At 42.0% G+C, this 19,172-nt stretch overlaps 1 protein-coding gene across 5 annotated transcripts in view; it reads right to left on the bottom strand.

The window, feature by feature from the left end:
* The window catches only part of LOC126190670 (semaphorin-1A), a 925,653-nt gene that overhangs the window by 125,649 nt on the left and 780,832 nt on the right, over nt 1-19,172 (bottom strand). For all 5 annotated transcript variants that reach the window (XM_049931116.1, XM_049931118.1, XM_049931117.1 and 2 more), the window contains exon 5: nt 6,783-6,845. In XM_049931116.1, the coding sequence (XP_049787073.1) occupies nt 6,783-6,845 (63 nt within the window). The remainder of the gene's footprint in view (nt 1-6,782; nt 6,846-19,172) is intronic.

The raw sequence follows: 19,172 nt of genomic DNA, 5'->3' as shown, positions 1-19,172 counted from the left end.
ATGTTTAAAGATGCGCGAATATGCTCACATGCCGAAATTTTTGGGAACATTATTGAAGGTGCTGCGGGAGGTAGAATGAGGCAGCTTGTAGCCCACTTTCAGTCAGAGTCTTTTAACGAACAGGAAAATATTCGCATTTTTTTGTACCCCGACAGGACCATTTTTCCGCTGTTATTTAGTTTCTTGACATTGCTTCTATTCTTGTAGCATTTAAGTGTGCTATAATTTTTCAAATTTCACTATGTTTGTAAAATAATCGACCGTGTATGGCGATGTTTGCCGTGTCTGTCAAATATAGAACGTGTTTGTCGTGTTTGAGAGAAATTTTGACTGACGGAACATTTGAAAAGATGGCGAGCGTTGTTTATTTTGATGTTTCGCCGCGTATGTTCAATGAGAGAGAGTTTTATTAAAATTTATCTCACTGTATCATTAGTTGCCACAACTTTGGAAACTACGATCAAAGATAAAAACAAAATGACACTGACAATTAGCAAAACTGTAGAGGTGTCTCATCTGTCCCAGCTATACACTACGAGGTTAAGAGGAAAATAAATACTCTACGCACAACATACAAGCGCGAGTGCAATAAAATTAAAAAAAAAAAAAAAAAACAAGCCTCTCCGGTTCTTCCACGAACGATGTAGACAACATGTTCCCACATTGTGCTATTTGAATGAACTGTCATTAGAGGACCATGCAGAAGAGAAAAAAGTTCGTTTGCTTATGTCTTCTCTTTCAGTGTGAGGGGGAAGTAACTCAATGCTTCCATTTGTAGCCATTCCCAATATGTCAAAATACAGCATACACGAACAGCTCCTGCTTCAAAAGTGAGGTCAAACTGACGAACATTTTAGACTGTGTAAGGGCTTATTCGGCAACAACTATATTCGAGCGATTTGGATAAGAATATGCACAGGGGCCTATATATTTATCTACAGTGACAACATTTGACATTTTGTTTTTTCAACTGTTTCTAAATAAAGATGTGTAACTGCTGTGTTTGTGTTACTCTGTTATTTTGCATATCTATCCAAACTGCAAGTCGAGTTGTGTGTTTTACGCAATGTGCTAGTGAAATAAGCGCGTCATATCATCCTGCATTAAGACAACTGGCTACTACCAATCAAACTCTCATACCGTCGTATTTCAGAGACACTGTGAGACCTCCTTTACCTGTTTTGGTGAATAACAGTAAACATTTCATTCAGAATGAGTATAATGTAATATTCACTCGAAAGACAAAATTTTATGATTTTAATTATTCCAAGATTATATACAAGAGATCTTATTTTATTAGAACTATATCGTGTTTCTTCCACTTTTAATACGTTTAGGTCAAATTCTATTTCAATTTGAAAGACTTTTATTTATTTTTATTCTAGTAGAAGTAATCACGATATTAAGGAGTCTAATGTTTCGTCACAGATTCCACCCACCATCAGTTTTCCCCAATACTACAGACGAGCCGTCCTTCCTTATGAATGAGTCATTCCTTTTTTTAACATATCCTGTACGTATACGGTGCCTCAATACTACACTCATTGATAGATCTGCGCCAAGTTACTGGGCAGAACTGATTAGAGTACCTTGTCTATTTACGCAGTCTATGGAATATTTTTTTTCATAACAGACTCAGGGACAGAAAATGAACCCAATAACTTTATCCTTGATAGTCTGAAGAACGGCATACCTTTTAAAAAACTGTATCACCTTTCTTCACAAAATCAAATATTAACAACATTTATTTCCTTAATTCAGCCAGAATGTTTAACTGTTGAGGCTAATAGGAGCTTACGAGTCACTAAACTCATCAAACAGTTTGACTGCGCTGTGCGCCGCCGAAATGAGTTACTTAGTTGACATTTAATCCTCTGTCGTGGAGGAGCCAACTGCTCACTTTGGCTGCAAAGGGATTATCCTGTCATCTTGTTTAAGGCACCATCTCAAACTTTACTTAACGTGACTTCCGGAAACCTCAGACGTCTGCACTGCTTCCGTCAGAATTCCGTTTGAACAGAGCCGCTCCGCGATACAAGCTTATTCTGAATATCAGTGTCGAGGCGAAGTAGTCAAAATCAGAAAATGCAAATTTTTGTTTGTTGGCGTACTACGAGAGCAATTATAAGAATCGGACATCAAAGGGAAGCAGTGGTTGAGAATGGAGTGAGATGGGTTTGCAGCTCATCCCCATTGTTATTCAATCTTACACTGAGCACTCAATAAACGAAGCGAAAGAGAAATTTGGAAAGGGAATTGAAGTCCAGGAAGAAGAAATAAAGACACTAAGATTTGTCGATAACACGGTAATATTGTCAGAGACGGCAAAGGACTTGGAAGAGTAGCTGAATGGAACGGCTACAATCTTGGAAAAAAGATTATAAGACGAACATCTACAGAAGTAAAACAAGGATAATAGTACGTAGGCAAATTAATGTAGGCGATACTGACAGAAAGTTAATTAGGAAATAAGGCACTAAAAGAAGTACGTGAGTTTCGTTATTTGGGCAATGCAGACTGCCAATAGCAAGAAAAGTGTACCGAGAGAGAGAGAAAAAAAAACTGCAGCGTTAGGAAGTCTTTTAAGAAGGTATTTGGAAGTAACATAGACTTGTACTGAAGTGAGACGCGGACGATAAACAGTTCAGACAATAAAAGAGCAGAAGTTTTTGAAATGCGATGCTACAGAAAAATGATGAAGGTTAGGTGGGTAGATCGATTAGCTAATGGACACGTACTGAATCGAATAGGGGAACAAATAAATTTATGGCACATTTCGATTAAAAGAAGGAATGTGTTAAGGACACGTACTGAGGCATCATGGAATCGTCAATTTGGTAATGGAAGGGTGGGGGATTAAAATTATAGACGGGGACCGAGGCTTGATTGATGGAAGTAGGCTGAAATGGACGCAGGCTGCAGCAGTTATATAGGTTGCATAAGCACAGGATGTACTAGCGAGGAGAGCTGCATCAAACTAGTAATCGTACTGAAGACCACAGCGAAAACACCACCAAGACGAGAAATTTAATAGGTCAGAAACTATCTATGGAACAGCATTCTGCCGATAAAAAATTTAACTATATCTTCACTTTCTGTTTCCCCAAGTTACGCATAACGATTTCCGGCACAGTAGTGAAAAAAATTGTGTCTTGTACCAGTAGCAGTATCACCGAGGGATGGAAACAAAACAAACTCCTGGCCTGTTCAGGGATCTTGTGGAATTGCCTTCCTGTTGTGAAGTAGCAAGTGTTCATCTGCATGACGTAGATGGGCTGTATATGCCGACCAGACTAGAGCAACCTGGTCGTTGGATAAAACCTATACTGAAAAATATTCCGTCAGAGTAAGGAATTAACACCTAGACTCGACATACGAAAATTTCTTCCCCGCCTGTCTTGAAACGTATTAGCTTCAAAGCTGAAACACATCAAGTGAGGCGGAATTTCAAAGGGAAGAAGGTGTACACAGTATCTGTACGATTGTTTCCAGGTACTTTCAATAAGTGCTTCTTTTTTCGGTCTCTGCGGATTCCAAAGCAGAGAGAGAGAGAGAAAGAGAGAGAGAGAGAGAGAGAGAGAACCTCTACAAAACCTGTGCACTAAACACATAGGCGTCGCAAACCGTTTTGCTGAACGTGTGTGCTTTTGCCTCTGAACAAAGGGAAGGCACTCTTCTGAGCGCTTGCTGCGGAAGCAGGTAAACATAAAAGACACGGCCCACCTGTGTAAACGCAATTTCACGCTGGTAGAACCACGCAAACAATAGTACTGCGCACGGAAAAATTTAATAGGGGAAGATAAGGCGCCAATTCTACCCGCTGCTGAATAAGCCTGCCCCCCCCCCCCCACCCTCCCTCTCTCTTATACATGATGAGTGGAAATGTCAAACGTTCTAAGTGCCAAATGTCTCATTTGTAGGGAGAATCAAAAAATAATGTCTCTTTTTGCACGTAACTTATTTGCATCCAAAAAAATTGAAGGTATTTTGATACCACAGAGTTACGTTGCTCGTCGCATCACCGCTAAAAACGAGACACGTTTGAAAATAAATACTTCATTAAGAATGTTCGAAGTGCCACATCAGAAAACTGACTGGTTCTAAGTGGCAAAAAGAAAGTTTTTACAAGTTGATTCTTGCAAAGAAGAAAACAGCAACCACCCACTCTAAGTAATGATATTTGTTTACACAAATGGCGCCGCTACCGATTTCGGATAGACAGGTTGATATTCAGACGACTGTTCACGTTTATATTACATTTGTTGTTGTCTACAATAGCTGTTTACCTTTTTTTTCGGCAACTAATGTGAACAACAACAAAATTAATATAAACGTCAACAGTCGTCTGAAGATGAAGCTGTCTGTTCGAAACCGGTAGCGGCGCCATTTGTGTAAATAAACAGCATTATTGACAGTCGCTGGTTGCTGTTTCCTTCTTTACAAGAACCTAATTGTATTTTGTACACAGTCACTGTCTCAAAAACTTCAGTTCCGACATAATAGTGGGGAGGCACTTTTTGTTCCTAGTGACATTAACATTGAGCCACTACGTTTTATTTGGGATAATACAAGTAAAAAATTACGACATTAGGTTTTTAACTAGTAGAACACAAGTCAACAAAAACTGTTCATCATATGTTTCAAATTATGGTATTCCAGAGAGAAAAACAGCTTGGCGCCATCTACTGACGGATGTTTGGAACACTTTCTCCATGGTCTGGAAGCTGGATCAAGTTTAGCGACATTCAACGAAGTACCGGGAACACAACATCACTGGGAACTTCTTTTATGAAAAAAAAAAATCTGCGCTTAGAACATTTTCCATTTCCACTTTTGAATTGTCTGAGGTATAAAAACTCGTCAAATATTTCTGTAATTTCATCGTTTAGTTTTACTACCTTGCTACAGGCTTACTGACTGTGCATTGTTTTGGGGCCGGCCGCGGTGGTCTAGTGGTTCTAGGCGCGCAGTCCGGAACCGCGGGACTGCTCCGGTCGCAGGTTCGAATCCTGCCTCGGGCATGGATGTGTGTGATGTCCTTAGGTTAGTTAGGTTTAAGTAGTTCTAAGTTCTAGGGGACTGATGACCACAGAAGTTAAGTCCCATAGCGCTCAGAGCCATTTGAACCATTGTTTTGGTAGTACTGTAATTACTCTTCCACTTGTCTGCCCACAAGTTCTGTCTGCCCTACCAGCTCATCTGCACAGATCGTCGGAGGGGTAAAAGAAACCGATGAGCTTTGGTTGGGCTCGCTCACGCCATTTATCACGTATGTCAATCATAGATCAGCTATTGTTTTCCATAACAACTGATAGCTTGAAAGCAAATAATATTGTGTTGGTGGAGTATCGCATTCACTGGTTTAGACAAAGTCGCGCACAAGACTTGCGACTATTGCGTAAATACTGACAACGCCTTTTCTTCACAGCCTTATTTTGTCTCTAATAACAAAGCTCGTATATCTTCTTTTTTTCGCATTTCGGGCACAGCCCATCATCAAAACATGTGCCAAAAATATAATTTAATATACTTTCTGGTTGCACTTCGATGACAATTATGATCTTTTTGGTAGATATCCTGATGAGGGCTATGCCCGAAACAAGTACACAAATAAAATTTTTTAATCATCGAGTGAACTGTTACTGTTGCGACGCAATCAAATACAGCGGTGGAAAGAAGGCGTATTCACTATTAATCTCCAGGCCTACAGTCATACTTGCTCTGTTAATTTTCCCCAGTGTTTGTTGAAATTATTCTGAATAAGCCAATGACATCTGGAAGTCTAAGGTGTTTCAGAAAAGATCTGTTTATGTGCCTTCCTTTTTCATCCTAACTTGATGAACCGAAGACATCTTACGTGGCTGCATAAAACAGATCTGGTGACACAGAATCACCTTTTAAAGCCATATTGACTGCTAACCAACTGTAACTGTTCCAAAAATATGGAAAGGTTTTTCAGAGACCGCTGCCAGTCCCAAAACTCGTTGACTACTCAAATTACTTAATGAATCAACAAGTTTCGACGTAAAATTCTCATCTTCAGGCTACAACGGTAATACAAAAACATTTAACAAAAGTTCACATAGGTACTAGAGCTGTTCTGTACAGTCTTGGCATGTTCTGTAGTCAGTCTGAAGAAAGAGAAGAATAACCTAATGTCGGGGAATATGCACTTCTTACGTTGGTCTGCTGTTCATTAAAAATATTTAAATAATCACTCACTTTGTTAATACAAAACGGATGTATTTTTTATGTGAACAGCAGACCGACATACGAAGTGAATATTCCTTCAAATTACGTTGTCCTCTTTATCCATAGGGTGGCAACACAGCACATAGCAAGAGTGTACAGAGCAAGTTTAATATCTATGTGTGCTTTTGTTAAATGTTTTTGTCTGACATTGTTGCCTGAAGATGAAATTTATACCTCGAAACATGCTGCTTCACTAAGTGATTTAAGTAATCAACAAATTCTGTGACTGGTAGTAGTCTCTGGCACACCTTTTCATACAGTCAACTTGCCTAAATCCTTTCTCAGTTCTGAACTTCCCACTCGCTCGATGGAATCTTTCAGCACTTTGTAAGAATAATTTTAAAGTCTCCAGACAACAGAGTGGTGGGGAGACATATACATGGCTATTTCCTAAAAAGGCATCGAAGGGACGGGGGGAGAGAGACAGCTGTCTAGAAGGCAGACGTCTGGGCACCGGGAGACCATGGAGAGCGTTTCACATGCATTGCTGTGCACTACACTACACTACACTACTGTTGGTTGTCACTCACCTCGTCCTTGCCCTTGACAATACACATCTTGACGTCCTCGTCCGGCGAGTACCACGTCAGACGCTGAAACAGAAGGAGAAGCTTTTGTTAGTGGTGGCAAGATCATTAGAAAAACCACGCAGCTGAGGCCGTATGGCTAGAGCCTCCCGTCGGGTAGACCGTTCGCCTGGTGCAAGTCTTTCGAGTTGACGCCACTTCGGCGACTTGCGTGTCGATGATGATGATAATGACAACACAACACCCAGTCCCTGAGCGGAGAAAATCTCCGACCCAGCCGGGAATCGAACCCGGGCCGTTAGGAATGACATGCCGTCGCGCTGACCACTCAGCTACCAGGGGCGAACAGCTGAGGTCTACGATGCTGAGGAACAAAACAACTACACCAAATTCTCGTGTCAACGAGTGGAGTTTGTGCGGGTTACAGTAACACTGTGCAAGCCTCGCTGGCTCGTGGGATTTCGCAGCCAACAGCGAGCCGCCGGGAGAACGCGGCATAGTTGACGCCCTTGGCAGGCCAAGTTGTTTACTCGCTGGGCCAGCCTGCAATATCACCTCTCCCATGTTCTGTATCTCCCCTACTCTATTTTAGCGTGAAAACATTTATTCTTTCGTCGGTCGAAATTTCCTGCGTGACAGAATACCGTCAGATCTGAATCGCTAATAACAACGACGCTACAGCATTTTACGGACTACAGGATGCACTCTAATTTTTATGCATTAAAAAAAAATAACATTGACAATTTTTATTATTAGATTGCAAAGTCAGAATAAAGAAATTCTTAGTTTATAAAACCACTGACCATTAAAATCCCTGAAAATCGTGTTCTGAACTTTCTTCTTCCTCCCCCTCCCCCCTCTTCATCGTTACTGTTGTCCTCTTCATACATAAGACGGCCTTCACTGCCATCGAGAGCGTTACTTATGCCGCACTTGTCGAAAGGTTTAACAATAATGCCTTCTCTCACTCTAGACCACGACTGTTTTGTCCACTGACAACTGTGAGGTAAGTCCACCCAGAATAACAGCAAGCTCTGTATTTCCCTGTCTCAATTTCACCTTCGCAGAATTTTTCAATTGACTACTAAACTGATCTAGCGCAAGAAGAGAACTCTTCTTCAATGAAGCACCTTTCCTTCTCTCCCAAATTCTGTTAATCCATAGTTTTCTTTACAGCTTCGTCCGTCCAACACTTATGTACATGAACAACAACAGCTCGCAGTATTTCAGAAGGTACTGGCATTGTTTTGCGCTTGATCACTGGATTAAGTTTAGCACCATCAGGGCGACGTGAAAGCACAACGGTGTAGTGCATTTTTTCTGGCCATTTGTTTTCACAGTTACTGTTTTACCACTTTTCATGGCAACAGTTCTGTTACTCAGCACATCAAATGTCAGAGGAGTTTCGTCCACCCTTATTATTCGGTTTAGTTCCACACTGGTTTTCTTTCAGTGTTAAATAATAAAGCTATGGAAAGATATTTTCTCTTCATACTCTTCTGGTATTTTCTGAGATATTTTGGTTTTGGTCCTCATGCAAAGTCCAGGGCGCTTCATAAACCTGTAGCACCAACCAACTCCACCCTTGAAAAAAATTTGAAATCTGTGGTTAGGTCTCATGGGACCAAACTGCTGAGGTCTTCGGTCCCTAAGCTTATGAACGACTTAATCTTACCTAAAGTAACTTACGCTAAGGACAACACACACACACACACACACACACACACACAACCATTCCCGAGGGAGGACTCGAACCTCCGACGAGGGGAGCTGCGCGGACCGTGACAAGGCGCCTGAGACCACACGGCTACCCCGCGCGGCCACCATTGAAGTCTGTTGAGTTCCGCTGTAGCGCTAGCTTACGAGCGCGTATCTGAATAATTTTTGTATTAATTCCGATGCCATTTTGATGGTGTCCTTGAATCCATTTCAATACATCATCTAGTTCTGGTCAGTTTGCATTCAGACATCCATTTGCATGTTCGCACATTTAGTCTTCATTTTTTTTTTTTTTAGTTCTTTACTAGCCCGCCAATCTCGAATGGTTTTTTTCTGCTAGTGGAGGGCCGAAATGCCGCTCATATGCTATTACTTTCCATTTATAGCCCGCCTGAAAATGGTTCAAAGGCACTATGGGACTTAACTTCTGAGGTCATCAGTCCCCTAGAACTTAGGAACTACTTAAACCTAACTAACCTAAGGACATCACAGACATCCATGCCCGAGACAGGATTCGAACCTGCGACCGTAGCGGTCGCGCGGTTCCAGACTGAATCGCCTAGAACCGCTCGGCCACTCCGGCCGGCAACCCGCGTCATACGAGTATCTTATTTTTTTCCATTACGAAAGTAGCTACTAACAAAATTATTGTACTGTTACCGATAACACAAATCACTTTCAATTCAAGTTCACAGGCAATGTCCACTGCAATGTAGCGTCATAGACTTGACAGGGTTCTAGGTTTGTGGTGGCGGGGCAGTGTTACCCTGCTTCTGAATCCCCGCAACTCATGTTCGTCGCAACGGTGCACTGCTGCTGCCTGTTCAATTCAATGTTTGCATATACAGTAGAATTAGGTTTCCCGTGGTTCGAATATACGGCCATTTTTAACACTGGCGGGAATTTTAAATCGAACACTGGGTGTTTTTATTTTAATTTGGAGTTTAAGACGCATCTGAAGTTTAGAGGCAATTTTCAGAAGAAAAAAAGTGCGTCTTATAGTCCGTAAAATTCGGATAACGCGTAAACAGTGGTTGAGCCCACTACGGATAGACCATTTTTGCACAGGTATCTCGCGTAATATTGATGAAGTCATCGTACCAATGAAGGCGCATCTATGTGATTGTTACAAATTACCTTTGCGTAAAGTTATAAATTGGCGTAGCGTGGAAATGCTTTTAGCTAGAACATTGCTTCTGGGGGTCATTGTAATGAGCTTGCGGAACACTACTGGGACCCAAAGGCAGACAACAAAAATTCAGGAGTAAATCGGTATTAAAGTGAAAATTACAAAGTAATGAAAGGTATCGTATAACTGGTAAATATGTTCTGAATTACAGAACACGCAAGTCAAAGGAAAGCTCGCATCGCAAGGAATCGGAAAAGTCTAAAAAGTCTAGTGCCGCGCGAATGCGAGAGGTACAGTAGCTTGGAAAAGAAAATGGAAAAACCGTACTGCGCGATTACGTAGCTGGCACATCGGGTATCTGGAACTGCGCGCAAATTTTTAATATATATATTTTTTAATTTTATTTACTTAGGCTTTCTGTAACATTGACCGCACGGCCAGCAATAGTTATAACTGTACAGAGTTAAAGTAAAACGAAAAATTTCTTGATACAATAATACATGTAAGAACTTCAGGAAGTCTCTCGCTAACGCCACTAACCAAAAAGTGTGGTTCATTGACAACAGAACATTTCCGGGTTTCCTCCAGACACATTTCTGCTACACTACGAATAACAGGTGCCATCACAGTGTGGGAGTGAAATGGCACGGCAACTAGAAACGCACTCTTAAGTTGAAATACGGAGGTCAGTACGATTCTTGTGGGCGAAACGTGTGAATCACACACAAACTGACCGCGAAATTCTGACGGTATATGACTAAACACTATGTCGCGTCCTGCCGTAGTGAAACGGTGCCAACAATTAGGCCAATGTTGCACAGATATTGGTTATGTGACCCGCAGTACAGTCGAAATCTTGCACCATCCCATTTCCCTCTTTTCGGCAAGTTGGAAAAAAAAAAAAAAAACTCTGGGGGAAAAACTGACTCCCGAATATCTCCGTAGGCAAGAAGCGAACTGCTATCGTCGAGGAATTGAACACCACTGGTAGAACGTTCTGACCGTTGTTTACAGATGCTTGGTGATTATGTTGAAAAATAGTGTCGCGGATCTGTGTCACTTTGAAATGTAGTGCGGCATTCAATGAAAGTTACTTCGCCTGCCATGAAAATGTGAAGCTTATCTTTTTGAAGCTTCCTCGTACTAAAGAGGTTACGTTATGCGTAAGTCTACTCTGAGGTAACGAAAGTCATGGGATACCTCCCAACATCGTGTCGGACCTCCCTTTGCCCGACGCAGAACAGCAACTCGACAAGTCGCTGGATGTCCCCTGCAGAAATACTGAACCACGGTACTCTATAGCCATCCATAATAGCGGAAGCGTTTCCAGTACAGGATGATGTGCGCGAATTCACCTCTCGATTATGTCCCATTCATATTCAAATGGCTCTGAGCACTATGGGACTTATCTTCTAAGGTCATCAGTCCCCTAGAACTTAGAACTACTTAAACCTAACTAACCTAAGGACATCACACACAGCCATGCCCGAGGCAGGATTCGAACCTGCGACCGTAGCGGTCTCGCGGTTCCAGAATGTAGCGCCTAGAACCGCTCGGCCACCTCGGCCGGCCAATTAATATTCGATGGGATTTGTGTCGGACGATCTGGGTGACCAAATCATTCGCGCGAACTGTCCAGAATGTTCTTCAAACCAATTGCGAACAACTGTAGCCCGGTACATGGAACTGTTGTTTGGGAATATGAAGTCCACAAATGGCTGCAAATAGTTTCCAAGCAGTCGTACATAACCGTTTATATTAATGATCGGTTCATCCGGATCAGATGACTCAGTCCATTCAATATAAACACAGCCCTCACAATTATGAAGCCAAACCAGTTTGCACGTTGCCCTCAGTCCTTGGCTTCGTGGGGTCTGCGCAAAGCTCAGATATTACCAAATGAAATCGGGATTCATCTGACCTGGCCACTGTTTTCCAGTAGTCTAGGTTCCAACCGACACGGTCACGAGCCCAGGAAGGGCGAGTTTCGTAACACAGCATTCGCGTAGGTTGTCTGCTGCCATAGCCCAAAAGGCCAAATTTTGCCGTGCTGTCCTAACAGATAAGTTTGTCGTACCTCACAGATTAATTTCTTCAGTTATTTCACGAAGCGATGTTGGTTTGTTAGCACTGACAAGTCTAAGCAAACGCCGCTGCTCTTAGTCGGCCACTGCGGTGTCTGATGGGAGGAAATGCTTGAAATCTGGTACTTCCGGCACACTCTTGGCGCTGTGGATTTCGGAATATTCAATTCCCCAACGATTTCCGAAATGGAATGTCCCATGCGTCTAGCTCCAGCTAACAATTCGCGTTCAAAGTCTGTTAATTCCTATCGTTTCACATGAATCAGCTGGGTACAAATAAGAGCTCCGCCAATGCACTGTCCTCTCAAACCTTGTGTACGCGACACTGCCTCCGTTGTATATGTACACGTCGCTATACCATGACTTCCGTCGCCTCAGTGTATTCTTGCTAGCAAATATCTGGCCATTGACCGGCCACATCTACTCAGGCACAAAGACAGTTTGTTCCAATGGCGCAGGCGCTCCTCCAGCCCAGACAGTCACGCGCCGAGCGTCGCTAGTACACCGCGTGTTATGTAAACATTACTGCGGACGAACTACAACACGGCTGCTGGCACGCCGACCTCTGGCAACCGGCACCAGGAGCGCCAGCGTCACTCTCCAGCAGCGCGCGCATCGCCGACTGCGGCTCTGCCATCGCCGGAACTACGTTGCATCCGCCGTCACGTGCAAGACGAGCGCAGCGCGGTAACATTCCCCCAGCTGCCTATAAAGAAGCTGCTGGATCAGAAGCCGGCAGCAAGTAGACCAGTTCATGCTCCGGGTCAAACGCCGACTCACGGCCCATCACTGGGAGTTGACACTGGCCGAGCTGCGCCGATCCGCTAGTCATCGCTTTCGGAGCTTCGCCCTTTCAACGCTGGCCTCCCCCAGACATCCATGGAAGATACGCAACAGATTTGGTGTCCGTGGAACTGGTATTCTTTTATGTGACCCTATAACTAGCAGTCACCGTCATAACATTATCACGAGCCAGGTCGTGATAGACTCATCGCCACGTTCATACTAGATCGGGAAGAACCTTTTCAGTTGCATTTATCGGTAGTTGCGTTATATTCTTTACTATGTTCATAAAGTGTCATACGCAACTCTGAAACTCCCTTAGTGCTCAGAGCCATTTGAACCATATTTTATTTTATTTTACTTTACTTTTTTTTTGGCAACAGGCCGAAACGATGCGACTGTTTTTTCTCACCAGTAATCTACCAGAATCTCACACTGCCAAATGATCTTTCACCAATGACGGTACCTTCAAATTATAGAATAAACTCACCAGTTAATACGATACGATATTGCGGTGCCTGTGGTATTCAGAAAGACGATGCAAGCATGCATATCTGAAGGTACAGGCACTGCAGCGACTACAGCCGTTAGGAAATAGATCGAATGTATCCGCGGTTGCGAATATGCACAACTATCAGCTGTAGAATGGAATGACGACAATGAAAATGTGTGCCGGACCGGGACTCGAACTCGGATTTCCTGCTTATCGCGAGCGGTCGCCTTACCATTAGGCTATCCGAGCACGACTCAAAGCTAGACCCACACTTCCATATGTCGTCAACCATGTTTCTACAAGCTGAGTCGCACATGCATTGTGTATATTCCCATACAGGGGAAGACCTATTAATTGAAAGACGTTTGTCCGTTGCCGGGGGTAAACACGATATTGCTGTGCCTGAGTTGTTCTGAAGTATGGCACAAGGTTCCTTCGGATATGAAAGTTTGGGTCTAAACGTGAAGCGTGCTCGGATAGCCTAATGGTAAGGCGATAAGCGGGAAATCTGGGTTCGAGTCCCAGTCCGGCACAAATTTTCACTGTCGTCATTCAATTATGATGGTTGTCCGTATTCACAACTGCGAACACATTTAATGTAAAGCTGTTGAAATGTTCGTCTGCTCACTATCTCTCACACTGATGTACGACCGACAAGTCTTGAAAGACCCTATGGAGTCGAATCCTCTACTCCAGATATGCGAATCAGATAAACGGAACTGTCACAAAGCTGACCGCGAAGGTTATTGTACACTGGTGAAGAGAAAATGTCCTCCACAAATATCTTTTCGGAGCTTCCTGATAATGTTAATGATGTTTGACTTTTCTTGTAGTACTATTTCGCTCCCTACCTCGCTGGATGTGCGACATATGAACGGTTCATGGACATGCTGGAGAAAATAATTTCCACAAACATGCTAAGAAAAACTGCTCATTGCACCACCACAAGCAGCCAATGAAATAGTGAAACCAGCAATACTGTCGGGCTTTTGTGTTACGTACATAATTATTAAGAAAATGTCGACTGCGTTCGCAGGAGAAATATACCTAAAGTAAAAGTGCGTCGATGCGAGCACCAAGTTATTCCAGAATCAATGCAAAATTGGCACTGGAAGTTGTCCTGTGCATTGGTGACGTGCAGTGGTAATGTGACGGACACAGACGTAAAGTTACGAGAGTTAGTAACACAAAATATGTGCGTAACATCGGAGATACAGCCACAGGCTGAATAAATACTGCGGACGCAATGACCCCCACCAAGAGTCTGGTCCATGCGGTCTTATAGGCTAACCGCACAAATACTACGCTCCAGAGAAACACTGAACAGATTAGTAAATCACAGCTGGGGTAGTGTCTGGAAAACACTTACTGCCGAGTACCCAAGATGGCTTCAGAAAAAGAAGGGAAACAAATGCAGTATTAACTACTGACATCTTGGCTGCATTAGGCCGACGCAGCATCCTCACGGAAGTATTCCACAATATCTCCGCTTTATTGGTAACATCCATATCCCTACACCAAACCATAAGCTCCGCGGTCTTAATAACCCAGATACCTTAATCACAGAAATCTACTGGCTGTCCTACACTCGTTGGGCATATATTCTGTTAAGGAATGAGAATAGTGTGCGCGACAGCAATAACAATTGCAGAATATCTTTTGATAGACTCTTAATTTTAAAATAGCAAGTCAGACATACGTTGACGGCTAAGGCGTTGTGTTCTTGTAGTGTGGAATGTCTAATAATCACAGTGTAATAATCAACTGGCGTATACGAGGAATCACTTAGGACATACTGTCAATGGACAGTTCTCTCCTGTTCTCTCCAGTGTCATTAGGGGAGGCGTGGCGCGTGGGTCACCGATTTTGATCGAGTTTTCCAAGGACGTTCTCAATTTAAAATAAACAAACACGTATTCCTTTTTTTTTATAGACACTCCATAGGTTTTGAAAAAAATTATGGTCTAAGTTGATGACGAGAAATCGTATTTTCAATGCTATACATCGGAAGATACTCTAAAAAAACATTTTTTTAAATTAATTTAATGTGGGGTCCAAAGTTAATAAAGTTCGATTTATTAACGTTTCGTGGTTACATGCTGTATTTAAGGTATCCGCTATTCTAAGCGTCTAGTAGAGTAAGATTTGTGTTCGAGCATTCGAGGCGTTAGGCTGCCAAACCACTAGTCCGCGTTCGATTCTCGGTCACGGCTTTTTTTATTCGTATTTTTCCCAGTACCTGAAAATATTCTGATATTCGAAATACCTTTGTTTGTCTTTTTTGAAATAAAACATCGGGAGGTGTGATTAATAATAAAATAAGTAATCGTGATACATGACGGACTGCGACAGGTCTTCCCTAGATGATAACACTCAGCCGAACTGCACCGTGAAAGTGATAGCACCGAAATGTACCTCTGTCAGCCGAGTAATGTTTAGTTTTTCCGACAGGTAACGAATTTTATTGCACAGCTTCAAAATCATGTGGCATCAAAGCAGAATAGGGCCGATTATATCAAAATTCATGCGTTTTTAACATTACGTTTGGACTGCTTCTAAGATAAGTCTGCCGCCAGCTTCTGCGACGAAACACAGCAATAGACGAACAGTTAGGATTACGCAATAATATACTCTAGGTCTATTTTTGTACTATGTATCACGACGAAAATAACTCACTATACATCATCCCATACTTATTTGTTTGTTAATATCTCCCGATGTTTTACTTTAACAAAATGCAAAGAAAAGTGTTCAGAATATTATGAGATACACCGAAATAATTATCAAATGAAAAAAAAAGTCACGACCAAACACGGAATACGGGAAAGCAGTTTGGTAGTATAACGCCTTGACCGCACGATCACCGACGTCACTCTGCTAGACGCAGAATGACGGGTACTTAAGTTACAATACGAAAACATAAAAAACGTTAATAACTCGAGCATTAGGACACTATATTATACTAATTTTAGACGAACTTTTGATGTATAGCAATGGACTAAGGAGTGTCTAGCAAAAGGCCGAAACACTTGTCTCTTTATTTTCAATATAGATTGTCCTTGCAAATCTGCATCGCAATCGGTAACCTGCATGTCCAAACCTCCCCTTGTCAGGCTTTAGATTAGATGATTAGATTAGATTAGTACTTGTTCCATAGATCATGAATACGACACTTCGTAATGATGTGGAACGTGTCAGGTTCATAAAAGGTGTCTATACAAGATATTACATTACACAAAATATTACAGTACACAAAATATTACATGACACTTAATATTTTTCTTTGTGGGGGTTGGGGAAATTACCCACTTACTATATTCAAAAATTCATCTAATGAGGAGAACGAGTTGCCATTAAGAAATTCTTTTAATTTCCTTTTAAATGCTATATGGCTATCTGTCAGACTTTTGATGCTATTAGGTAAGTGACCAAATACTTTTGTAGCAGCATAATTTACCCCCTTCTGAGCCAAAGTAAGATTTAACCTTGAGTAGTGAAGATCATCCTTTCTCCTAGTGTTGTAGCCATGTACACTGCTATTACTTTTGAATTCGTTCGGATTGCTAGTAACAAATTTCATAAGTGAATATATATATATATTGTGAGGCTACAGTGAAGATCTCTAGCTCTTTAAATAAGTGTCTGCGGGATGATCATGGATGAGCACCAGCAATTATTCTGATTACACGTTTTTGTGCAATGAACACTCATTTACTCAATGATGAGTTACCCCAGAATATGATGCCATATGAAAGCATAGAATGAAAATAGGCGTGGTAAGCTAATTTACTGAGATGTATTTCGCCAAAATGTGCAATGACCCTAATAGCATAAGTAGCTGAACTCAAACGTTTCAGCAGATCCTCTGTGTGTTTTTTCCAGTTCAACCCCTCATCAATGCATACAACTAGAAAATTTGAATATTCTACCTTAGCTACCGATTTCTGATCGAAGTCTATATTTATTACTGGTGTCATTCCATTTACTGTGTGGAACTGTATATACTGTGTTTTGTCAAAGTTTAATGAGAGCCCATTTGCAGAGAACCAGTTAATGATTTTCTGAAAAACTTCGTTTATAATTTCACCAGTTAATTCTTGCTGTTGGGTGTGATAGCTATAAAGTATCAGCTTTGCATCTTCGTGAATATAGAATGGCAAGACATTAATATATATTAAGAACAGCAGAGGAACCAAGACCGAACGTTGCGGCACCCCATTCTTGATTGTTCCCCAGTTTAAAAAATCACCAGTTAATTTTTACAGACAGATGGAATGTGCGCCGCAATGCAGAAGACAGACAGGAATGGTGAATACCGCAAGTAGAGCGCTCAATGAAGCGGTTTGGGCTGGTGAGCTGGCGTGCTTCAATAGTTCCAACAGACTGATGTCTGTGGCACCGTAGGCTGTACTGTGATCGCCAGCACGTGGTGCGCGCAGCCATCGTGCGTGACATGGGCTGATCGTCTACAGCCGGTATCATAATAAATGAAAAAACACCGTCTGGATCACAGTTTCTATTATTAACGAATACAGGTTTCGATCTGCTTCTCAGATCATTAGTCTACAGTGATACGAAGGACACAAAACTTAAATTGTTGTCATTCATACCACTGTTGACAAAACTACACCTTGCGGCGCCACACCTGAAGGTTATCTGCAGGGCAGATCGAAACCGTTAGTCGTTAATAAAAGAAATTCTCATGCAGATGGATTATTTTCATTTACCATAACAGAGCACGGACTCTTAAGACACTGCGACAGTTATGAAATCAGTATGATGTCTAGATTCCTTTACCTAAATGTATTAATGCCAATGTGGATACCGTGAAATAATCATTGTTCAATATCTTTATATCGTCGTTTCCCTATATTCAGGTTTTATCCCCCATCCCACACGCTCTATGACCTAGCTTGCGTGCCTCTACGATACCTGTGAGTGGTTTTTCTGAAAATCTGAAGCCGGAGTGGCCGAGCGGTTCTAGGCGCTACAGTCTGGAACCGCGCGACCGCTACGGTCACAGGTTCGAATCCTGCCTCGGGCATGGATGTGTGTGATGTCCTTAGGTTAGTTACGTTTAAGTAGTTCTAAGTTCTAGGGGACTGATGACCTCAGAAGTTGAGTCCCATAGTGCTCAGAGCCATTTGAACCATTTAATACTGAACTTTGAGTCGGTCCAGAGAAGTGCAGTGGACCAATTAGTTAATGCAACTACTCAGTTCTGGTCTGGTACAAATTTTCATTTCATAAGACGTATTTGATTCAGTATTTCTGAACGGACTGCACTGTTATCATTTCATATCATTGCGTTCCATCCCCTCAGTCCAATTCATTCCACTCGATAGTAGGAACATTTAGATGAGCGCACATTGCGTGGATGCGGAATGAGATCATCCATTGTTTGTGCATATGGTTCCTGCTTTAGTTGCGTGATGGCACTGCTGTAACGTAAACAAACAATACGGCTGTTGCGTTGAGCAGTGTCGAAGCTATTTTAGTGATTCTGTTTTTGTATTTGCATGTCAAATCGCCGAATTAAATTCGCAATGGAATGATGATTGTGTAGGGAAATAATTCGCCAGCATACGAGAATGTGCACACAAAACATGAAGGCGTTTGTGGAAGTAACGAAGCGCCTTAGAGAGTGGAATATTAATTTTGAACATACGAGTGGTGGGCGTTGACAAAAACGCCATTATTATTATAATTATAAATGTAATATTGCAAATTAGACTACTATGTTGGATTTGTATTTTATCACTAGTCTGACACTTCTCGAGCATTCAGACTGCTTGATATCTCGGCGGGTAATTCTTGGAGATCTCAGTAAAGTGACTTGAGTGGCTTCTTGTAGTCTGTAGAAGGATATTTTATCGTTGCGAACGATTTTCAAGTCTTTCATAGCTGCCAGTGTGCCGACAGAAACACTGGGACCACAGTCACTAGTTTACGCAAGAATCGGTGTTGCGAGAAACGAAACTTGAAAATCGAGCAAGTTATACAAGCTGTTTCTCGCCGATTCTGTTATCACCTGGGACAACAATGTCAATGATCTGCACTTTCTATTTCTCCACAACAGTGATACAATTATTTCCTCAGTTTCTCTGCAGATTATGTATTTTGGGTCCTGCTGATATCTCGATTCTGGCTTTGATGATTTGCTCCTGTGCAACAAAATCAGACCT

The sequence above is a fragment of the Schistocerca cancellata genome, chromosome 6, assembly GCF_023864275.1.
Source record: "Schistocerca cancellata isolate TAMUIC-IGC-003103 chromosome 6, iqSchCanc2.1, whole genome shotgun sequence".
Classification (NCBI taxonomy): domain Eukaryota; kingdom Metazoa; phylum Arthropoda; class Insecta; order Orthoptera; family Acrididae; genus Schistocerca; species Schistocerca cancellata.
Note: the sequence above shows the minus strand (reverse complement) of the source record. Positions and strands in the feature narration are given on the sequence as shown.